The sequence below is a fragment of the Marmota monax genome, unplaced genomic scaffold (assembly GCF_021218885.2).
Source record: "Marmota monax isolate L192 unplaced genomic scaffold, Marmota_monax_Labrador192_F-V1.1 WCK01_AAM20220418_F8-fsc00042, whole genome shotgun sequence".
Lineage (NCBI taxonomy): Eukaryota > Metazoa > Chordata > Mammalia > Rodentia > Sciuridae > Marmota > Marmota monax.
Window position 1 is genome coordinate 7,821,247 of NW_026693008.1, and position 22,940 is coordinate 7,844,186.

At 54.1% G+C, this 22,940-nt stretch overlaps 1 protein-coding gene across 2 annotated transcripts in view; it reads left to right on the top strand.

Annotated features, from left to right (window-relative positions):
- The first annotated feature begins 1,424 nt into the window (after positions 1-1,424).
- Fam3d (FAM3 metabolism regulating signaling molecule D) overlaps positions 1,425-22,940 on the top strand; it is a 28,736-nt gene continuing 7,220 nt past the window's right edge. The window contains exons 1-6 of one of the 2 annotated variants that reach the window (XM_046452686.2): positions 1,425-1,651; positions 10,155-10,205; positions 12,408-12,515; positions 15,166-15,192; positions 19,232-19,349; positions 20,497-20,555. In XM_046452686.2, the coding sequence (XP_046308642.1) occupies positions 10,193-10,205; positions 12,408-12,515; positions 15,166-15,192; positions 19,232-19,349; positions 20,497-20,555 (325 nt within the window). In that variant the 5' untranslated portion in view covers positions 1,425-1,651; positions 10,155-10,192. Of the gene's footprint in view, positions 1,652-7,943; positions 8,112-10,154; positions 10,206-12,407; positions 12,516-15,165; positions 15,193-19,231; positions 19,350-20,496; positions 20,556-22,940 lie in introns of those variants that run through there. The other variant, XM_046452685.1, reaches the window with a different exon arrangement.

Genomic DNA, 22,940 nt, shown 5'->3' on the forward strand with positions numbered 1-22,940 from the left:
GATGAGGTCAACTTCCTGCCTGATCCAAGGGCTTGTGGACACAAGAGGGGACCCAATCAGATAGACACTTCCATACTCCTGCTGCTAAGCAGGGGACCCAACAGAAAAACTAAAACAGTGGACAGAGGGAGCACCCATCAATAGTAGTGAGCAGAGCTTGGACAGGGGAGGACCTAAGGGAAGGAGGACATTCCAGAGATCATAAAAAGAACAGGCCAGGGCTCCCCACCAGATGCCCAAGCTCAGGGGCCCCTTCTCTCCGGAGAAGTCTGTCTCTGTCACTTTTGCAGTAAACCTACTTATTGCTTGCTATCTTTTTGTCCTGTTCTTTGATTCTTTGCTGAAGGAAGACAAGGAACCCAGCACCCTTAGGCGGTCACACTAGAGGAGAAAACAAACGTGCTCACTTAATCATTAATCATCCACTACCAACGACCTTTCTCTCTTTTTTCCCTCATTTCCTTTCTCTGGTTTTCCCTGGAGTCTCCAGAAAGGGGTGAAGCCTGCTGTCACCTTGATTTCAGCTCAGTGAGGCTTGTGTCAGACTCTGGCTTCCAGAACTCTATATTAATAACGTGTGCATGGCTTTAAGCCGTCAGGTTGGTGGCCCTTGGTTCCAGCAGCCTGGGAGATCTTTTCTCTCTATTTCTAATTCAACATGCTCTAACCCAGATCCAAAATCATTTCCCTAAACCACTTCCTCTCCCCATTTTCCTTGCTCTTGATCAAGAGGTTTCCCCCTATTCCATACCTAGACTCATTTTTTTTTTCTGTACTGGAAAAGGAACCCAGAGGTACTCTACCACTGAGCCACATCCCCAGCCCTTTTATTTAGTTTTTTTAGAGACAGGGTCTCGCTGAATTTTTTAGGGCCTCACTAAGTTGCTGAGGCTGGCCTCGAACTTGTGATCCTCCTGCCTCAGCCTTCAGAATCACTGGGATCACAGGCGGGCACCACTGTGCCCTATCAGGCTCAGTATTTTGATCCCCTCCTTCTTTGCTGTCCCCCTGTCCTGCATTTTACCTTTTTTGTGTCCCAGGCTCACTTCCTCCCACCAGTGCCTCCAGCAGCCCCTCCCCAGTCCTGAGGCTCCAGCAGGTGACCAGTTCCTTAACCATCTTGTTCTACCTGCCCCACCTTCACCCTGTGACCTGGGAAGGTTATCAGCATGGGGTTGACTATTTAGGGGGGGGTTCATTTCTTTTTTTAAGACAGGTTGTGGTATTACACACACACACACACACACACACACACACACCAGCCTCCGTGCACAAGCCTGGACAGCTGTGTGGGGAAGAGGACAGGCACACCCTTCTTCCAGGTTTGGGCAAGACTATACACTCATTTCCTCCCAAGTAAGCACTTAAATCAAACTTCCTCCTTCCTGGTGAGATTGTTTAACAAAGCATGAAAAGTTTATGGCAAACCTCCTTCAAGAGCGGCAGAGCCTGGGCAGGGCCAGGAGCAGCCATCCACTCAGCCTGTTCCAGGTCTCCACTTCGAAAGGAGAGTGCTGGACGGCCCCCAGGCCCCCTGAGGCTGGACTCTGAGCATCAGAGTAGCCATCAACTGGGTCAGGGACCCAAAGCAGCAAGTGGACCATCTCACCTTCTCCACCAAAACAGAAAAGCAGGATCCCGGGGCCCTCAGGTATGTCTCTGCCCGAATGGAAAGGGCTGAACCTCTTGTTCCATGGGATTGAGAGAAAGAATCATGGAGGTGGAGAGGGTGGGAAATGGAATGTTCAAGAGAGAACATGAATGTGGAAACCACATAATTGAGAAGATTTCTGAGGTCAGACTGAGGAAGTCAAATAGCCTTCATCAGGGGAGGCCAAGCCCGTCCATGGATGGTGGGCTGCGTGGAGAAGGATTCCGAACATGGGATCCAGCTCGGTGCACGGGTGTGCTGTCATTGATTAGTTATGTCTGAGAAGGACACGGGAAGGAGATAGGGGGCACATAAGCCAGAGATGGGATAACCCACACGGTGGGGTTTCTTCCTTCACCACAGGACCCCTTCACGTATATTCATTCATTTATTGAATCAAAAGCACACATTCTGATCATCAAGTTTTATGAGTCACACAAATAAGAAAAAAATAAAAAAGGGAAGTATGTTGTTCTTTGGCTACAAATCTCATCTTTCTTTGAAAAGTCATGACCAAGGTGCATGGTCTTGAGAGATTGTCTTGGCTGGGTCATGTCAGGCTAGTCCCTTCCATTCACTAGGACTCAACTTTCTCATCTGTAAATTGGGAGCAATGATCTGACCATTCACCATGAATCCCTGTAGCTTTGTCTCGGCTTCTGTGAGGACAATGAGAACTCGTGGACGAGCCCCTATTATATGCTAGGTTCCCTTTATTTAGTAATGTACTTCATCTGCTCATCGCCTCTGTGAGGATAGTATCCATAATTATTCCCACTCTGCAGATGGAACACCAAGACACTGAGAGATTTCATAACTTTCTCAGGAAACCTGGCTGCAAAGTCTGTGCCCTGACCACAGGCTACGTGGCGGCCTCTAGGATGCAGCTGATTTCTAAGTCCACGGCTGGAACCAGCCAGCCTGGTTCCCCGGAGGGATGGTCCTTGGAGATGGTTCATTTAACAGGCACTGATAGAGCACTTCCTGCCTCTCAGGTAATGAACTTGCGTGGTGATGAGCAACTCGGGGTGACAAACACTCACTGTTCCAGCCAGAAAGCAAAAAGCCCCAGAGAGTCATTTCCAAACACCTTTGACCTGTGACATGGAGTTATCCTGAGAGTCACGCTGGGTCCTTAGAGAGGAACAGCAGGGGGATTATGTGTTGTTCACAGGGGAGAATCAAAGAGGAGGGGGAAGAGGGAAGAAAGAGGGGCCTTCAGGGCCAGAGAGGGAAACAGCTGGTGGCGGGAGTGAGGTGGGGGGGGGGTCCCCAGGCCAAGCACCGCCATGGGGAACAGGCTGGTCTTGCCTGGCTTTGGTCCCAATCCATCCTTCCGTGCCTGCTGCTGCGCATCTGCAGGTTTAGGGGTGTCTCCGTCTCGAGGTCATCATGTGCATAGTGCTTCCTGTGCCTAGCCTGGTTGCCTAGCAGCCGCCCCATTCCGAGAAAGGCCCAGCTGGCTGAGGCCTAGCTCTCATGGGTACCTCCATGGGGTGGAGGACACTGAAGTCATGCTTTGCCCACCTTTTGAAGCGCTGGGGATGGCTGCTCCTCCCAAGGTGAGACCAGCCCACCTCTTATGGCAGGCCTGGAGTGGGTGGCCTGGGGTGCAGGCAGCTGGTGGCCCCACCTAGCCTGGTGTCCCACGGGCTGGGCCCCCCTGGAGAGGGGGCCAGTGCTTCCTGTGGTTTGCTGCCGATTCCTTGCTTTTGGAGGCTCTAGAAAGCGGGAACTCTGCCATTTGCTCTCCCGGGGTGCAGCCTGGGGAGACAAAGATGTAGAAAGAAGTTAAGGGGGGGGAGTGGCACCACGACCTTTGACCTCTGAATCCCAGCTTGGCCTTTGCGCCATCTGTGACTCCTCTTTTGGACTTGTCTGCACCTCCCCAGTTATCTCAAAAGGATGGTGGTTAATGGTGTTGTTCCTTGGGGGACTGGTGTGAATTTTGACTGAGGTGAATTTTGAAAACAAAAGGGTGCATAAAGGACCTACCATGAGATCTCACACCTAGTAGGTGCAGAATACAGAATGGTGCTGTTGTCAAAACAGAGTGCTTACTGTGTGCAGGCACTAGGCAAGGTACTAGGCTTTTAGAAATGATGAGATGGTGTCTCAGGAAGTTGGGTGGAGGCCAGGCACAGTGGTGCAGGCCTGTCATCGTAGCGGCTCTGGAGGCTGAGGCAGGAGGATCACGAGTTCAAAGCCAGCCTCAACAACTCAGTGAGACCCTAAGTAACTCCGTGAGACCCTGTCTCTAAATAAAATATAAAAAAGGGCTGGGGATGAGGCTCAGTGGTTAAGCACCCCTGGGTTCAATCCCTGGTACCAAAAAGAAAAAGTCAGTGAAGGACTGAGAGGAAGGGGTTGGGGGAACAGCGTGAGTGAGGTGTGCACGCTCCACGTGATCACGATGACAGGGGTGACTCTGTGTCTCCAGGGTGTCGAGTACTTTCCATGGATTTGCTCATTTGAACACAAAAACTTTCCATGGCAGATCTTGTTGTCCCCATTTTACAGATGACTCCTGAGCCCTAGGTGAGGTGACTAACTTGCCCCAGGTGGCAGGGCGGGGACAGTACCGAAAGGCTTTGTGGCCAAACATTCCAGCTCCAGAAAGACCTCACAGGCTGCGTTCCACAAAGCAGAGGGGCAGAGGTGAGGACTCCTCTGGTAGAAAAGGTCACATGCACAGAGGCATGGAGGTAGGAGCCTGGTGTCAACCCATAAGGTGACAGAGAATCAGGACAGAGCACAGTGCCAAAGACTTGGATCTCTGTGCAGGCACGGTCGGTTCTGTTAGAAGAATATTCTGGTAAAAATGTCTGCCAGGAGTGGTGTGGTTTCAGCTTGGGGAAGCCATCAGGAAGGAGCCTGTTGCTGAAGACACAGAGTCAAGAGTCGCCCTGAGTTTTTGGGTCCCCTTGGCGTTGACCATGTTCAAACCACAAGAGGGAAGGGAGAGGGCGGGAGTTGAATCGGAGACTTTCTTGCAGGTGTAACCGTGGTTTGAAATGAAAAATCCTCTTGTCTCAGGTAGATCTTGGTCCAAGTGAAAGAAAACAAACTCAAACTAGCCCAAAAAAGAAGGACACGTGTGGCACATAGAACAGAAAAATCCAGGGATAATTCTGACTTCAAGCAAGGCTGAATCTTGAGGATCCACAGACATCCACCACACCCTCATCCTCACATTCCGACTTCATTGAACTAGTTATAAAAGTCACAAGTGGCCATGTTGCCTACTTTTATGACCCAGGGGTCAATGACAGTGACCCAGGACAAGTTGCTTAATCTCCATAGGCCTCAGTCTCCTCACGATTACTAAAAAGAGTCTGCCCATCAAGATGGGTGGGAAAATAGAATTCAAGGACACAGCACTCGACATTGTCCAAATAATAATGTTTATTAAAATAATTGCTATCGGGCTGGGGTTGTGGTAGAGCGCTGGCTCAGTGGTAGAGCGCTTGCCTAGCATGCGTGAGGCCCTGGGTTCGATCCTCAGCCCCGCATAAAAAATAATAAACAAAATAAAGATAGTGTGTCCATCTACAACTAAAAAAAAAATTATTAAATAATAATTGCTATCATTATTATGATTATTTTATGACTTTTTCTTCATCCGTGAGATCTCTGGATCTTATACTTTCCTAGGAAAAACTTATCTCCCATCTGGGCTTGGTAGCCATGCCTGTAATCCCAGCAGCTCCGGAGGCTGAGGCAGGAGGATTGCAAGTTTGAGGCCAGCCTCAGCAACTTAGCAAGACCCTGTCTGTAAATAAAATACAAAAAAGGGCTGAGGATGTGGCTCAATGGTTAAGTGCCCCTGACTTGAATCCCCAATACCAAAAAAAAAAAAAAAAATGCACCTTCTAATGAATTTCCAAGACCCCACTGACTTCATTATGGAGGCCACCATCTTTACTAATCCAAGAGGCCAAGATCTAAGATGTCTCTGATGGAAAGGGAAGGAAGTTTCCACTGTGCAGGTGCGTTAATTCATGCTTCACCTGCTGAAGTGATTCAGAGAGCCCCGCAGCCGGTCTGCTGTGGCCAGGGGTTGAACCCAGATGCCCTGGGCAGCAGCCTCACCTTGACCCGACTGGCACTCTGGTGATGTGCAGCCAGACTCTCAGCAAAGAGAATTCCAGTGACCTCAACTGGCCTCCAGGGCAGAGGGACCAGAAGGTGTCTAGCACCCTGAGATTGTCCCCATCGCCTCAGACAAGGGAGGGGACATGGAAAGGAACCATGTGTCTGGATAGGTGGCTTCTGTTTTTCTCCGGTTGCTCTGTTGGACTTGATGTCACCCATTCCCCATTTGGAGAACACCCTCTTCTCTCAGCTCAAGGGGTTTGGGGAAGTTGAGGACACTGGGGCATCCCTAAAGGAGACACTGCCACCTGTCACTGATGGAGATCTTCCTCTGTCCCACATGCTGGGCACATTCTTATATGAAATATTTACTACCTGGTCCTTCACAGAAAACTGCCATCCCAGGCTTGAGAGGAAGTGAGTAAAGTAGTTGAGAATGTGCGCTAAGCCAGGCACACCTGTAATCCTAGAGGCTTGGGAGGCTGAGGCAGGAGGATGGCCAGTTTGAGGCCAGCCTCTGCAACTTAGTGAGAACTTGTCTCAAAATAAAAAATGAAAAGGGCTGGGGATGTGGCTCCACGGTTAAGCACCCCTGGGTTCAGTCCCTGGCACCAAAAAGAGAAAAGAAAAGAAGAAGAATGTGAGCTAAGACAGACTCCCTGGGCTTACTTCTGAGGTCCTCTCTTCCTCTAAGTTATGGGACTTGACCACTCTGGGCCTCATTTCCCTTAGTGTCCTCCCTGAGCTCATTTCTCTGATTACATTGGTTAAAATAAGGAAGAATCCCAGGATAGTGCGTGGCCCGAGTAGCTGTCACCTTCTTCTGGGAAACGCCCCGGGGACTTGGGGATTAAAAGCCCTGAGACTCTTCCTCCTCTTGGACTCTTCTTGCCTTTCCTGCTCCACAGCTTTGCGTGGCCCCTACCATTGGCCAGGGCTGGGGGGGGGGGGTACAGAAGACCAATAAATAAATTAGAACAGTGCATCATGGAAATAATGGGCTAATTTCCCTCCAAAATAAATGTCACTAGAACAAATTGTTCCCGCTGCCAGCCCCATCGTTTGCGGATTTATTTGCTGTTTATCTCCCTCTGCATTGGTGACATGATCAATAATTGCCTGTAAAGACCAGGGGTTTCTAAGAAGGACCACTTAGGGAATGAAAGACGGCCTCTGCTTCCTCCGATGACTTCCCACGGAGCTGCGCCCCGGCTCCTGTCCTTGAGACGCTTCTCCGTGTGTGGCCCTGCAGGGGTCAGGATGCGCTTCTTCCTGCTTCCTGGATCCTTCTGCACATAGTGGCCTTGAGGCTTAGCGATGCCTGGCCCAGAGCCAGGCAGACACAGACAACTCAGTGAGACTCTGACTCTAAATAAAGTACAAAATAGGGCTGGGGATGGGGCTCAGTGGTTGAGTGCCCCTGGGCTCAATCCCAGGTACCAAAAAAAAAAAGAAAAGAAAGAGAAACAGAGGACCAGTATTGGGGCAAGTAAAAAGGCCCAGGGACGCTCCAAAGTGTGGCCCACTCACAGCCATATCCCTCATGTCTGGAGCCCCAAATGCTCCCCACAGATGCTCAGAGGAAACTTCAGGAATGAAATCCACAGCTGGCTGTGTGGCCTTAGACTCGCTGCTTGCCCTCTCTGAACTTTAGTTTCCATCTCTTATCTGGTGGTTAACCCTCCTCACCTTCCAAGGCTCTGCAAGAATCTCCATTCCTTCCAAATATTTACACTGTACTTCCTTGATCCTCAGAGTAATCCTAGGCTCGCAGGACACCAGGCCCCCTGTGGAAAAGGGCTTGGGGCTAAGACACAGGGCTGACTTGCAGCCAGAAATCAGAAAAGGGCTGGAGGGGACAGTGAGTGCCCGCTAAAGCCTCCCACCTCAGGAAGGTGCAGCGTGGCCCCTGTCCCCTGCCATGACCACCTCCCACCACCATGACCCCCTCCCCCCACCATGACCCCCTCCCACCCCCCGGGAGCCCTCTGGTCTGTGCTGGACTAGCCAAGGGCAGTAGGACTTTCTCCTGGACCTTTACAACCCGAATAACAGGTTGTGACAATCTCCGGCTAGAACAAGGAGAGAAATTTTTCAGGCCTTGGTGGCTGCTATGGGAATTCTTGCCCCACCCTGTGTACCTTTCCCAGGTGTTGTTCCCGCCCACCCCCAGCACCCACAGGCTGCCAGAGGGGGCTGGTCCAGAGAGCAGGGAGCCCTGCGGGAGCGAGGCGGGCAGCGGGGGACTCAGCCCGGAGGGGAGCCCTCAAAGTCTAGACAGGACCTGCCACGGCTCCCCCTCCCCACCCTGAAGCCACAGTCCTGCTCAGCATGGTTGTGCCAGCAAGAGGCTAGCCCTGCCCAGGTATGTGCTCAGGACCACTCTGTCCCTGGGTCTCCCCTCTGTCTCTGAATCAATCTCTCTCTCTCTCTCTCTCTCTCTCTCTCTCTCTCTCTCTCTCTCTGTGTACCTATCAAGGCTCCCTGTTCTCTCCACCCCACTCTTTTTTTTTTGGTACCAGGGATTGAACCCAGGGGCGCATGACCACTGAGCCACATCCCCAGTCCTTTTGTGTGTCTTATTTAGAGACAGGGTCTCACTGAGTTGCTTAGGGCCTCCTAAGGCTGGCTTTGAACTCACGATCCTCCTCCCTCAGCCTCCCAAGCTGCTGAGATTATAAGTGTGGGCCACGGCCTTTCCTATCCGTTCCCACAGCTATCCTGGTCCCTCCGTGTGTGGGGGACTCCCAAGAATGTCCTATAAGTCTCATCCAGGGGGCCAGGGATCCTGGGCTATAGGTCACATCCCAAGCACTTCCAAAATCTTAATATACTTTTGTATCTGAGAAGGGGGGGGAAAAAAAGTTGGTAATTTGACTTTCAGGAAGTTAAGGTTCTACAACAACCTGTTTGTGGGTAAGGCCTGGTGACAACTCAGACTTACAACCTGCCAGACCTCAGAGGAGGAAGGTCAGGCAGGGAGGGGTGCTTTTGTAACTTGCAAAAGGAAAAAATGTTGTTATTTAAATCAGAAGGGCTGATTCAGCTGAGGGTTTCCGCGTACAGGTTGGGAGGCCCAGGGGGGCTGAGAGAAGTGTGGGTACGGGGAAGGGGGGCTGTTGGGGCCGGGCCAGGGCTAAGTTCAGGTCTCCTGGCTCTGACCCGAGTCCTTGGTGCCTGGACTTTGGAGGCCATGTCTGATGGACTTTAGGATAAAGAAGATTCTGGGTGGGAAGGGGCCATGGGAGAGGAGTAAAGTCAAGGCAGGTGGATGGAGGCCACCTGCTGCCCGAGGCCTGGGGCCTGGGGCTCTGAGCTGTCTGTCAAAAGTTTCAGATCCGAGTGCAGCACCCCCAGCCCAGTCACCCCCAGGCCTGCCCTCCAGGCTCTTAAATCTCCACGGACACCAGGGAAAGCTTTCAAAGCTGTGGAATCATTCACTGGTCACAGCCCAGCAGGACTCCGGAAACTGCCCAAGTTCAGTTTCGAATCCAGTACCAGCCGTGGGACCCTGTGGGGAGCGTTGGGGATTCAGTAGCAGGAGATCTGCATCCCAAACCTTGGCCTCACCTAGGCAAGCTGCATGGCCATAGGCTAGACCACACGGCGCCTTCCTTACCTGACCCCAGGAGATGATGTGGCCACAGCGCCCCGCACAGACTCACCTGGAGAGGGTGAGCCCCGAGAGTCTTCATTCTGGTACAACAGCCAAGACCTCGGAAGCTCCTACTCCCTGAGTAACTGGGCCGGTTCCTTCAATATCTCTGGGCCAGCTGACTGGGATGGGAGAGTGGGGGTCAGGAAGTGCCAAGTGGATGGAAGGACTGGTGGATGGTAGAGAGGAAGGAAGGAAGGATAATGGATGGATGGATGGGAGAAAGGAAGGATAATGGATGGATGGATGGATGGATGGATGGATAGGTGGATGGATGGATAAATTGATGGATGGAAGGACAAATGGATGGATGGATGAATAGATGGATGGATGGATGGAAGGATAAATGGATGGATGGATGGATGGAAGGAAAATGGATGGATGGATGGATAGGTAGTTGGGTGGATAGATTGATGGATGGAAGGATAAATGGATGGATGGATGGATGGATGGATGGATGGATGGAGGATGGATGAATAAATCAAATCCTCCAAGGAACAGCGCCTATCAGACCACTCTTTCCTCTACTTTCCAACCTCTGCACTAAAAAACTTTGTGATGAGTTGGATCTAAAATTCCAAGGTCATGAGTGGGAGGAGGGGGTCGCAGAGAGGGAAGGAGGAGCATGTCTACCCTGTTTCTGCGGCAGGTGGCAAGGAGACACCCGAGGGGTGAAGATTCCCTTGACGAGAGGCCCCGGTCATCTTCAGGGTCTAGATGCCAGTCTCTGATTGGACCTTCTTCTCTCCACAGGTTTAGGCTGACCCCAGGCCTCTGGGCTCCTGGACACAATGAGAGCCACAGGTAGGAGGGGGGTCGAGGGTGCTGAGGTTAAGGATGACATTCATTTCAGAGTCGTTTTTTTCTGACCTCCGCGTCTGCCCGTCCTGGGTTCAAGGTGGCGAATCTGTTGTCAAAGGCCCAGGTAGAAACGCAGGGGGAGGCTGGGAGAGTGTAGACGGAACTCCCTGCCGCTGAGCCGGAAAACTTCCTGACCATGGCCCCAGGTGCTGGGACCGCGGGGGGGACCCCACCCTGGACACCTGGTGGGAAACTAGGGCCAAATATCTACCTCCTCCAACCACAGGGCCGGACCCGAGTAAGGTGAAGTCCTCACTCTGGCACTGTACTCCCTTTGTACAGGTAGGGAAACTGAGGCACCAAGCCTCACTTGTATCCCCCGGGCGACTCTGAGGAGCGAGGAGAACTGGTTGAAGTCAGCTTGCTTCTCAGGGTTCCAACCCCACTTCTGTCACTCACTAGCCAAATGTCCTGGGGAAGCAAGGGCCTCTCTGACCCTCGGTTTCCTCATCTGGAAAATGGGGGTGATTGGCAGTATCAAGGGTTCGTGAGGATGAGCTGAGATCGTCAAGTATCTGAAAACTGTCAAATGTGAACTTATGCCCCTTGGGGGACACTGACTGTGGCCAGGATGACAAAGGATCCCCAGCCCACAGGATCCAGGGGGCCTCCACTCCCACACCAAGTACCCATGGGCTACTACAAGGCCACAGAGCTGAGTTCAGGGCTAAGGAGCTGACAGAGAGGGCAGAGGAGGGCCAGGACTGGACCTGGGCCTGGAGGGGTTTAATGCTGAAGGCAGCAGGAAGTTGAAATGGAACCTACTTTCAGGTCCCTCTAAGGCAAGAGGGTGGGACAGGGAGCTCTGTGTGGCTCATCCCCATGTGTGGGAGGGTCTCCCAGTGACCCGGTGGAGAGTCAGGGGACAGTCTGGCTATGGGCAGGGGAGGCCTGGGAGCTGTGGCTTGTCTTGGAGCTACTGAGCAAGTCCAGGTGTGGTTATCTGTGGTAGCAATTGATAGAAAATGTGGGAGGCTACTCCTACCCGCCAAGTCACTGTAGAGCGGACCTATTTTTATTTTTTTTTTTTTGTACCAGGGATTGAACCCAGGGGTGTTTAACCACTGAGCTACATCCCCAGCCCCTTTTATTTTTGAGACAAGTTCTAAGTCACTTAGGGCCTCCCTAAATTGCTGAGACTATCCTCAAACTTTCAATCCTCCTGCCTCAGCCTCCCAAATTGCTGGGATTACAGGTGTGCACCACCGCATCCAGCTGAGCCTACATACTCTTGATAAGTATGACGCCCCTCCAACAAACCATGACTTCAGCCTCCCATGACTGAGAGAGGGTTCAGACAAGAGAGACTGCCAGACCATGCGGACAGTGCCATTTTATTTTATTTTATCAGGGATTGAACCCAGGGGCATTCGACCCCTGAGCCACCTCCCCAGCCCTTTTTATTTAGAGACAGGGTCTCACTGAGTTGCTTAGCACCTCGCCATTGGCAAGGACATGGACATTATTACTGTGTCCATTCTGTGACTGACAGATTCCAGCACAGAGGCTGAGCTCCTGCTCCTCACACAGCACCATGGCTGCCTGAGCCCTGGATGCCACCGTCCTGACTTCCTACTGCAGGGCTCATCTCGCAGAGCCTGCCTCCAGTTCTCCTGCTGGAATTCTGTATAAAATGCAGATTCCCGCCAGGCACAGTGGCTCATGCCTGTCATCCCAGTGGCTTGGGAGGCTGAGGCAGGAGGATCATGAATTCAAAGCAACAGTGTGGCGCTAAGCAACTCAGTGAGACCCCTTCTCTAAATAAAATGCAAAATAGGGCTGGGGATGGGGCTTGGTGGCCGAGTGCCCCCTGAGTTCAATCCCTGGTACCCAAATAAATAAATAAATAATGAGGGTTCCCAGGCCTCGTTCCTAGAGACCGTCTCTGGAGATCTCTATGGAGCCCAAGAAGCTGGATTTTAAAGTCTTTCCCCCAGGGGTCACTGTGGGGACTGTCTGCCCAAAATCTGGCAGCACCATCTCACCATCTGACCATCTCATGTGTCACCTCGCGGTCCCACCGTCTGGTCTGCAGGGTGGACGCAGGGGTCTCCTGACCTGGTCTCCCTGGGGGGGGGGGTCTGGGGGGGTCTGGCGCCGAGGCCGGGCGCCTGGTCTCCTGGCACGGTCCTCTTGCTCTTGCAGGTCTGATTCGCCTCCTGGCCTTGGCCTTCGTCCTGGTGGCCACCTGGATCCTCCTTCACTCCTCCAACAGCTTCAGCACCAAAACCATCCGCCTGCCGCGCTGGATGGGTGAGTGGGCTCCTCTGCCGGAGGAGGCGCCGCAGATGGGTGCCCACAAGGCCTGGTGGCCCTGCTTCTTCTCTGCCACAGGTCTCTGCTCAGATGTCACCTCCCCAGAGGAGGCTCCCTGACCGCCCAGCCACAGCCGGGCTGCTCCTCCTGGGTCAGCCGGTCCCACGGCCTCCCTCAGTGGGCTCCTCGGCCGGGCCTCGCCCCCTCCCTGAATGCAGGTTACCTGGACGGCGTCCATATGTCTGTCCGTCTCCCTAGCCCCTGGCCCCGAGGAAGGGCCTGGTAAACGGTGGATAGAGGAAATAAAAATGGGTGGGTGGATGGATGGATGGACTGTCAGGTGGGGGTGGGGGTGTAGATGAGCCAGGGGAGGCAGGAGGCCAGCTGGCTGCGTCACATCAGCCTCAAGGTGCACGGATGCCCCAGGAGGGGGCGGAGTGTGACTTCGAAAGGGACTGGTGCAAGCTCTGTGGTGTGGTTGGTTGCACGTGTGTTTGAGAAAACCAGAGCCACCGAGGACCCCTCCATTGGCAGACTCCAGTGTCATCTGCAGTGATGACCAGGACAGCTCAGGGCTTCCCAAGACAGCCAGAAAGCAGTCACCCCGATTCTAACACGACTACCCCACTAGGAGGGTCTGAGGTCCTTCATCTTATCCAATTTTTTTTTTTTTTTTTGGTACTGGGATTTGAACCCAGAGGTGCTCAACCACTGAGCCCCATCCCCAGCCCTTTTTTGTATTTTATTTAGAGACAGGGCCTCACTGAGTTGCTTAGGGCCTCCCTAAGTTGTTGAGGCTGGTTTTGAACTCTCAATCCTCCTGCCTCAGCCTCCTGAGCCACTGAGGTTTTATGGGTTCTGTTCAGTAATTAAGTGCCTCAGAGTTCAACCTTTGGTAGCCCCACCCCCCCACACACACCCCACAAAAAAAGCCCACTAGTGTTCCACACTGGAAGGGTGACTTTCTTTGGCATCAAAGGCTCCTACCCTGGGTGCAAATACCCCCGTTTTATTATTTAACGCATTAATATTGAAGCGCATGTATTGCCATAGCACACATTATTTTTTGTTGTTATTATGTTGATAGATCATTGGTTTCCCTTGTAATCCAATCTATTTTATTTTATGCATTTAATAACTTGCAGTCTATTGGAGAAGGAAGTGCTAAGTATCTCAAGGCAAATGGGGATAAATCTATTCTGAGGGGGAGTTCATAGGCTTTTCCAAGCCAGCAAAAAGGATTCATGGCATAGAGATTATGAAATTAAGAACTCCTGATTTACCTGGAAAATTAGGGGTTTTTTTCTGATAGAGGAGTCAAACTCTAACTAGTGTCAACTAAACTAATTTCAAGGACCCACACCTGGCTTCAGGTGTGGCTGAATCCAGCGGCTCCCACAAAGCCTCCAACACCTGTCTCTCTGTATCCTTGGGCTCTGCTCATTGATACTTAATCTCTACAGGGTAGAGACGACTTCTGAGGGCTTTCTCTCCAAGGGAGGCACAATGACTACCAGATGTGCATCTGCACATCTTCTAACTTAGCAAAAAAGGCCCTCTCAGCCTCTCTCCCTCTTCCTCTTGCTAAGGGCCCAGGGAATATATCAACACAGGGAAGGACTCTGACTCCAGAGAAATGGCCCCACCTGGGTCATCACTCCTCCTGGGACCTTGAAGGTAGAGGCCAGGGACACACTAGGTTGAACAGCCCCCTTAAGGACCAGATGGAAAGTGCATGGATGTGTTGGACCCCCTAAAACAGGAGAGCTCCCTCCTTCCATTCCTAGAGGAGCCCTGTCCACTAGGACTTACCCCCAGTGTGAAGGGAGACCCCACCTAGAACCGCAGCAAGAGCTGAGACGCAGTACCAGATACAGTGTCAGGAGGTGACCGAGGTCCCTAATGCCCAGCACAGACAGTCGTCACCGCAGACAGCCACACAGTGGTCCCCAGGTGCAGGGTCAGCCCCTTACAGACCGACCTTACTGGACCCTCTCCACAGCCCCTGAGACCTCCATGACGGTCTCCATGGGCAGCCAAGGAAACTGGTGCTCAGAGAGGTTAGACATCACACAGGGTCACACAGCATGAGCGAGGGCCAAACTCCAGGGGGTCCCACAGGCCCGGCCCAGCCTGTCTGTAAACATGAGCAAGTCGCGTACATGTGTATGCCTGGGGGTGCTCCAGCATGTGTGCAAGTGCGTGTGCACATGTGTGTACACGTCCACGTATGTGTGTGTCCATGCATCTCTGTGTGCAAAGAGGTGATAGCAGCACCCGAGAGAGGGTTCAGACAAGGGGGACTGCCAGACCATGTGGACAGTGCCATTTTATTCTATTTTATCAGGGATTGAACCCAGGGGCACTCGACCACTGAGCCCCATCCCCAGCCCTTTTTATATTTTACTTAGAGGCAGGGTCTCCCTGAGTTGCTTAGTGCCTCGCCATTGTTGAGGCTGGCTTTGAACTCGAGATCCTCCTGCCTCAGCCTCCAGAACCATTGGGATGACAGGCCTGCGCCATGTGCCTGGTGACAGTGCCATTTTAAATTCCCTCCTCCCCATGCGCCCAGCACCCCCCACCCCACCCCAGCCCCCACCCCCTGCAGTCAAAGTGCTTCTCTCTAACCAGACTCTCTCCTCCCCAGGAGCCGAGGACGCCAAGGACATCATCGGTGAGTCCCCAGATCCCCCTGCTGCCCAGGGCAGGATGTTCCCTGCGGATTTTTCTGCAGGTCCCAAAGAAACCCAGGTGCCCAGAGCATGCCCAGCCGCTCCTCGGGGCCGGTGGTGCCTTCTGACACCCCCCAAGCCCTGTGGCAGGGCGGCCCCCGCTCAGCCACCAAAGGGACCGGCCCAGCTGTCCCCATTCTTCCTGGCTGGCCCCGGCCACACCTCACGCCTGGCTGGGGGCCTGCGGGCAGGTGCTGTGCTCTTCATCACTGTGACCGTGACCCAGGCGGGGCTGGGCAGCACAGGTTTGTCCCCCAAGACAAACAGGAGGCTGCTGACCATCCAGTGGGGTAGAAATGTCCAGTGTGCCGCTAGAGGAGGGGACAGTGCTCTGGGCTCCAGGAGGGGCACCCCCCACCCGGAGAGGGCCAGGAAGGCTTCAGGGGGGAGGGGGCCCTGCGCAGTGCCTCCCCAGGACAACGGCCCAGGTGAAGGGATGCCCGGGGCTCCTAGGTCATGTGCTCAGTGGGAAGAGGGCTCTTGGAGGGCAGAGCACTGGATGCCAGCCACTGCGGGCACTGGATAGGGCTTCAGCAAGGCCCTGAGCTCCCCAAGGGTGGAGGAGGTGAGAGGGAGGGACGATGACAGCAGTAAGGACCATCGGTGCTTCCTGGGTTGCAGACGCAGGTGCCTCATGTCATTCTAGATACACCCCTGCACAGGTGATTGAACCCAGGGGTGCCTAACCCCTGAGCCACATCCTCAGCCCTTTTTATATTTTATTTAGAGACAGGGTCTGGCTGAGTTGCTTAGGGCCTCACTAAGTTGCTGAGGCTGGCCTCAAACTTTCAGTCCTCCTGCCTCAGCCTCCTGAGCCACTGGGATTACAGGTCTGCTCAGCTTAATTATCTCCTTTCTGGAGGGGAGGAAACTGAGGCTGGGAGAGGTGAGATGTCCCAGCTGAGGCCACGGAGCTCTGGTGGAGAGTGGGAATCAAGCGCCCCACCCACCCACCCTGTCTGGCCCAGGTCCTCAATATCTCTTTGCATGAGGTCATACCCTCTAGGGCCTCCATCTCCCACCCTAACATGGTGGTCACGCTGAAGAGGGGCTTTTCCCAGCTGGAGAAGCCTGGTGCACTGTGGAATTACAGAGAGCAAAGATTATGAGAGTGAACACAAACCCCTCACCCTACGCCCTTAACCCATCTCCCCAAAGCCTCCTCAGTCAGAGTCTGAAGCAGCCACAGAGGCTCACAGGGTCTCGATGCAGAACAGACACTTAGACATCACTTGCTGGGGGAATGGCAAAGTCAAGCTCACGTGGGTCCTCCCACCCTGCCCACTCCCATGACAGACATCACTAATCGATCCCTGCACCCACAGCCTTTCCCCCAGGCCCTCAGGCAGCCTCAAGAGCTTTATCATCAAACTCCTACCACATAGGTCCAGTTCACATCTAGGAGAGAACCCGTTGGGCCACCCTGATATAAATCAACCCCCCGATTTCATAATTGGCCAAGAGAGCCGGAGAGATTTCTGGCAAGTCACTCGCAGATTAGCAGGAGAGCAGCCCCAGGTTCCTGACTGACCTCCCCACCCAGCCAGTGCCCCCCAGAGCCCCCCAGATCCAGGCTCTGAACAATAAATAGGCTAAGGTTCCCAGAGGGCTTGGGCCTCAGGGTTTGGAGCGGCAGGTAGAAGCAGCCAGAACCCAGAGAGCACATCCAGCCCCCAGAGGATGAGACCCCCAGGTGCCGTCTTCCTACCTCCAGCAGGCTGACCGTGAAGGCTTCAGATGGTCAGAAAATCAATTCTGGAAAAGCCTGCCAAAGCCCCGCTGTTGACATCAGGTTTATCAGGACTCAGCCGCAGTCGGTTAGGCTCTGGGCAAACTCCCGGGGCCGTCCCCAGGGCCCAGAGCCAACTCCACTCTCTGCACAGGTGAGGCCCTCTGGTCCCACCAAGAGCCAAGCAGCCTCTCAGGTGGCTGGAGGTGGGGACCCCAAGGCTCAGAGAAGAAGAGGACCTTCACCCTGAAGGCTTGTGCTTTATCAGCTTTTTCACGGCTGTGACTAAAAGACCCGACCAGAACAATTTTAGGGGAGGAAAAGTTTATCTGGGGGCTCAGGGTTTCAGAGGTCTCCGTCCACAGACAGCAGGCTCCATCCCTCGGGGCTCGAGGGGAGGCAGGACATCATGGAGGAAGAGTGTGGTGGAGGGAAGCAGCTCACATGGTGACCAGGAAGCAGAGAGAGACTCCACTCTCCAGAGACAAATAGAGACCCCAAAGCCACGCCCCCAATGCCCCCTCCTCCAGCCACACCCACCTGCCTCCAGCCACCACCCAGGTAATCCCATCAGGGATCCATTCACTCAGTGGGTTAAGGCTCTCACAGCCCAGTCATTTCCCCTCTGGACCCTCTCATATTGTCCCACACATGAGCTTTTGGGGACATCCCACATCCAAACCACAGCACCCTGTCCCCAGCTTCACTTCTCAGAACAGCCCTCCTGGGTGTCCCCACTCCCTGACCTGGCTCTCTGAGTGATGTGGCCTGCCTCGCCCTCAGGTATGCCCAGCAGGTGTGTGGACGGAAACCAGGAGAGAGGGAGCCTAGGAGAGGCATTTCTCTCCCATCATCGGGGCTCCCCACTTAGCAGAGGACCCCAAACCCAGCAGGGCGCCCCGGTGTGGGCAGCACTCCTTCCCATCAGCTCTCTAGCCGTGTGCCAGTGCCTTGTGTCCCAACAAAGGGGTACATTCTCCCAATCCACCGAGCGCCTCCCTCTGGTCCAGCAAGAGCCTGGGAGACCCTAACCACGCTGACTGCTTTGGCCTCTCGGCCTGAGCTCAGCCCAGGGAAGATGTATTGAGCTGCTCCCTGGGAGGCCCAGGAGCCACCAGGAGGATTTAACAAGGTCATAAACACAAAGTGCCTGCGCCACGCCGGGCACAGCAAGCCTCAGTGTGTGCTGGGGTCCCTCAGCAAGCCCGTGGGTTTGCTCCAAAGCACACAGTGGCAGAGCCACCCACCTGGCCCAGGGCCTGGGGAGAGTGGCAGCCCCACCCCGCGCTCCCTTTGAAGGTGACCCTGTTTATTCACCAGTCCCCCGTACCTCCAGGAGGTGCTTAGAGATAAAGCAGAACCTGCGGAGCTGCAAACCCACATCACTTGCACAGAGCCTGGTGAGGGTGAAGCCTCAGCATCTGCAGCTTGGGGTCCCCTCCTCATCTCTTGCCAAGCACAGTGCCCCCCACCCCTGCCAGATGTTCCCCCACTTAGGGCCTCACTAAGTGCTGAGGCTGGCCTCAAACTTTCAGTCCTCCTACCTCAGCCCCCAAGTCCCTGGGATTAAAAAGGTGGGTGTCCAGCAGGTTCCGAGCACCCAGCAGGAGGACCAGCACCGCCTGCCTACTATTCCCTGTTGTCGCCCAGTGTCTGGTGCTTAGTAGATGCTCAGTAAATGAGCCAGGGGGCAGGAATCACGCGGAGAGCAGCTAATAGGAAAGATTCAGTTCTCCTCATGGCTCCTCATGAGGCCCCAGGGAGAAGGCACCATGGTTACCCATTTTACTGATGAGGCAGTTGAGGTGCAGGAGTTTTAAGACTTCCCCAAAGGAACCCAGCTAGACAGAGGCACCCTACCCTCCAGGCTAGAGCCCCCAGGAGATGGCCAAAAGGGGCCTCGTGGAGCCCATGAGGCTGCTGTGGTCCCAGAGAGAGGTTCTCCAGGGAATCCCTTCTGCATGGTGACTGGTCATCAACCACCTCTCATCGTCCCACACGGTTATGAGGCAGCGGGGCTGAGGCTAGGGGAGAAAGTCAGAGATTTTATTCTGGCGTAGCCAGACACACAGCCAGGGTCCTGTGCCCCTTTATGGGGGTCAGCAGAGATACTGTGGAGCTCAAGAAGAAGCAAATCTCCCAGACTCCGGGATCAGAAGTCACCAAGCTTGTGCCTGAGCCTGCCGGGCTCCTCTCCCCCAGGTTCCTGCCCAAAGCCCCTGCCCACCAAGTGTCATCTGTTCCCTCCCCAGAAACCAAGAAGGCCAAGTGCGGCCTCAGCAAGCCCTGCCCGACCAACTACTTTGCATTCAAAATCTGCAGTGGGGCCGCCAACGTGGTGGGTCCCTCCATGTGTTTTGAAAACCAAATGTAAGTACCCGGGGTGGGGGGTGGGGGGGGAACCTGTGTTTCCTTTCTTGTGTTTCATTTATTCATTAGAAAACAGGGTACAGGTGAACAGGCCTGGAGGCCAGCCTTCCGTCACTCCTGGTGTGCCAATCATCCAGAGATCTCCAGGCCCACCCACCCTGCTTCACAACTTATCTCATTGACTCCCCCACCCCCTGGGAGGTGGGGCTGGTCTTGTCCCTATTGTTAAACAGAGGAAAGCCACCCGCCCCCCTCACCTGCCAAGCCAAAGGCAGAGCAGGATTAGAACTCGGGCCTACAGGCCACGCTGCTGGGCTTCCTCTGAGAGGGGAGGCCTGTGGGAAGGAAGGGTTCATGAGCAAGGCCAGGTGTAGCAGGCCCCGGGCGCTTCCAGCAGGTACAGTCAAGTCCTGCAACCAGAAGTTCATCCTCCAAAAGACGTCAAATGGGTCAGGATTCTGAACCCAAATAGAATTCGGTTCGATGAAACAAGGAACTTACCGGTTCCTGTGTCTAAAAGGCCAGAGGTAGCAGGCTTCAGGAGCAGCTTGATCCAGGGTTCAAACTGTCTCTTCGGGACTCCCTCTTAGGCCACCTGCAGCTCTGCTTTCCTACCTGTTAGCTGCCATTTTTTTTCTCTACTGAAAATGGACTTGTCTGTGTGGTTGGAAAGAGAGGCCACCCTCTGGAGTGACAGATCAGCCCAGCCTAGCACCCCACTGGGCAGAGAGTTTCCCTGTCTGAATCACCCCCTGCAAAAGTCCCAGCCTGGACCTCTGCTGGCCCAATGAAGGCGGGTCTAGGCCTGGGAGAGAGACATCAGCTCTCCAGGGGGCATTGGGAGACAGGGGTGCAGCCATTGGGCCCAGGAACTGGGAGGTGCTACCTGTGGGGACCAGAGTCCCAGACAAGGACCCCGCCTCTTCCCTGAGCAGGCTGTTCTGGTTCAAACTTGCCTTGAGCAACTCCTCACTGTCTAGCCCCAGCTCTGGCTCTCCGGAGAAAACAGAGGGCCCAGGTTGGTCCGTGTGTTTCCAGATGCTTCTACAATGCACCCCAGGGGCCCCCCAGAGCCCCCAGCACAATAGCAGCGTGCGTCCCCTGCTCAGGACCAAATGTTGCACCTTGTTCTGTTCTTTGTCGTTAGTATCATGAGTCCCGTGAAGAACAACATAGGCAGAGGCCTGAACATCGCCCTGGTGAACGGTGAGTCCCCCCCACACGCTCTGGGCTCCAGGGAGGTCGGCCTCTTCCTCCAGCAGATGTGGCTCACCCTGCGGCCTGGGGGGGCCTCCCGCAGACCCCAGGAGGGAGGCCCGTGGGACCCAGGGTCTCAAAGTCTTGCCACATGCCTCTACCCCAGGAGGATTCATTTCTCCTAGGAAATGGAACCCCATCCTCCAAGCCACCCCTGCCCAAACCGCCCCCCCTCCCCATGAAGCCTTTGGGGACAACCCTTCATTCATTCATTTTATTCAACAAATAGGGACAGCAGCTACTTTGGGCCAGGCCCTGCCAGGGTACAGGGGGGGACAGATGTGAACTATGACAGGCCCTGGCTGCAATCCCCCCAGGGTGACCCAGCTAGGAAGCTGGGATGGGGTGGGGGCGGGCAGGGGTAAAGAGCCACGTGGTCAGGGGCTGGCCCAGAGAAAGGTGGGCGTGGCTCCTTCCAGGCAGAGGCGACACTGCAGGAACAGGGAGGGAGGGGAGGGGCGGGGCCTGTGATTGACACCGGCTCTTTGTGGCGAAACCTGAAAGCGGGCAGAGAGGAGAGCCGGGGCTGGGGGGCTACTGGGCCTGGGAATGAGGAGCTAAGGATCCTGCTAAGTGTGATTTGAAGGTCAAGGCAGGAGGGAGCCCTCAAAGGCTTTGATCAGGGCCTGAGGGGCCAGCCTTCCATTCCAGAAATCTCCCTTCAGCTTGGAATATGGAAGCTGGAGGCAGGGAGGCCCTAGGGGAGGCCCATGGTCTTCATGATCATTCCGTCTCCAGCAGGGGATGGACAGGAGGCCAAATGGCAGCCATGCCTGAAGGCAGGACTTACAAAGTCAAGGAAGGACCCGGTGGTCTGGCCCCAGTCAAGCCTTCCTCCCTGCCTGCTGCTCTCAGGGAATGGGGGCCATTTCTCCTTAAGGGCCACTTCCTGGGACCAAGGTCAGGGCAGATGGGGAAGTGAGTAGGGTTTAGTCAGCTTTTTTACTGCTGTGACTAAAAGATTCGACCAGAACAAATTTAGTGGGGGGGGGGGGATTTTATTTGGGGGCTCACAATTTCTGAGGTCTCTGTCCATAGACAGCAGGCTCCATTCCTCGGGGCTAGAGGGGAGGCAGGACATCATGGAGGAAGAGTGTGGTGGAGGGAAGCAGCTCACATGGTGACCAGGAAGCAGAGAGAGACTCCACTCTCCAGAGACAAATGGAGACCCCAAAGCCACGCCCCCAATGCCCCCTCCTCCAGCCGCGCCCACATGGGCTTTGGGGGGACACCTCACATCCAAACCATAACAGGGTATTTGCTTACGAAGGAAAAATGCCAAGTTTGCGTGTGGTGTGACCGTAAGGCCCTGCCCTTTACCCTTGGAGGTAACCATTTTTCCCTTTAAAAAAAAAAAAAAAAAAAACTTGCTGGGTCAAGCAGAGATCAAGGCCTAGAGCAGAGGTGAGGGGCTCTGGCCAACTTCTCAGGAGCCCAGAGACTGGCTGGGGCAGGGAGAGAGGCAAGACGGCTAAGCAGCAACCCATCCATTCCTCACAGCCTTGGCTTCAGCAAAGGGGCTGCAAGAACCACAGCAATGTTTATAGCAGCTCAATTCACAATAGCTAAGCTAAGGAACCCACCTAGGGGCCCTTCAACAGAAGAATGGATAAAGAAAATGTGGTATATGTACACCATGGAATATTACTCAGCCATAAAGATGAATGAAACGATGGCACTTGCCAGCAAATGGATGGAACGGGAGACCATCATACCCAGTGAAATAAACCAATCCCCCAAAACCAAAGGCTGCATGTTCTCTCTGATAATGGGGGTGCTAACACACAGTAACAGGAGAGGAGAGAAGAATAGAAGTTCACTGGATTCAACAAAGGGGAATGCAGGGAAGAGACAGGAAATAGGAGTAGGGAAGACAGTGGAATGAATCCAACGTCACCTTCCCATGTTCCTGTGTGAATGCCCGACCAGTGAGGACCGGGGACCTCAACTGCCTTGGCCCCACCGTGGCTCCAGCTGCAGCTGACCTGGTGAAAACCGTGGAGTCCAGGAATCTGAACTTCTCTTCCCTGAAATGGGATTCCATCTGAGAGAATCCCTTTGCACACTCTCCATGAGGAGGCCCTTCCCTGCCCCTCACAAAGCCAAAAAGATTAAAAAAAAAAAAAAAAATCATACGTGACAAAGAGAGCTAACACCCGGCCCTAGCTGTTTCACTTCACCTTTCCCCTGCACTAGAATCCAGCCGTGCTCAGTATCTCCACTGACCAGGTAAGAACCAGGCTCAGGAAGGATAAGCAACTTGCCCGAGGTCACACAGCCAGATCCAGAGCTGAGCAACTCCTGATGGCAATCACTGAGATGAACCACCTCCTT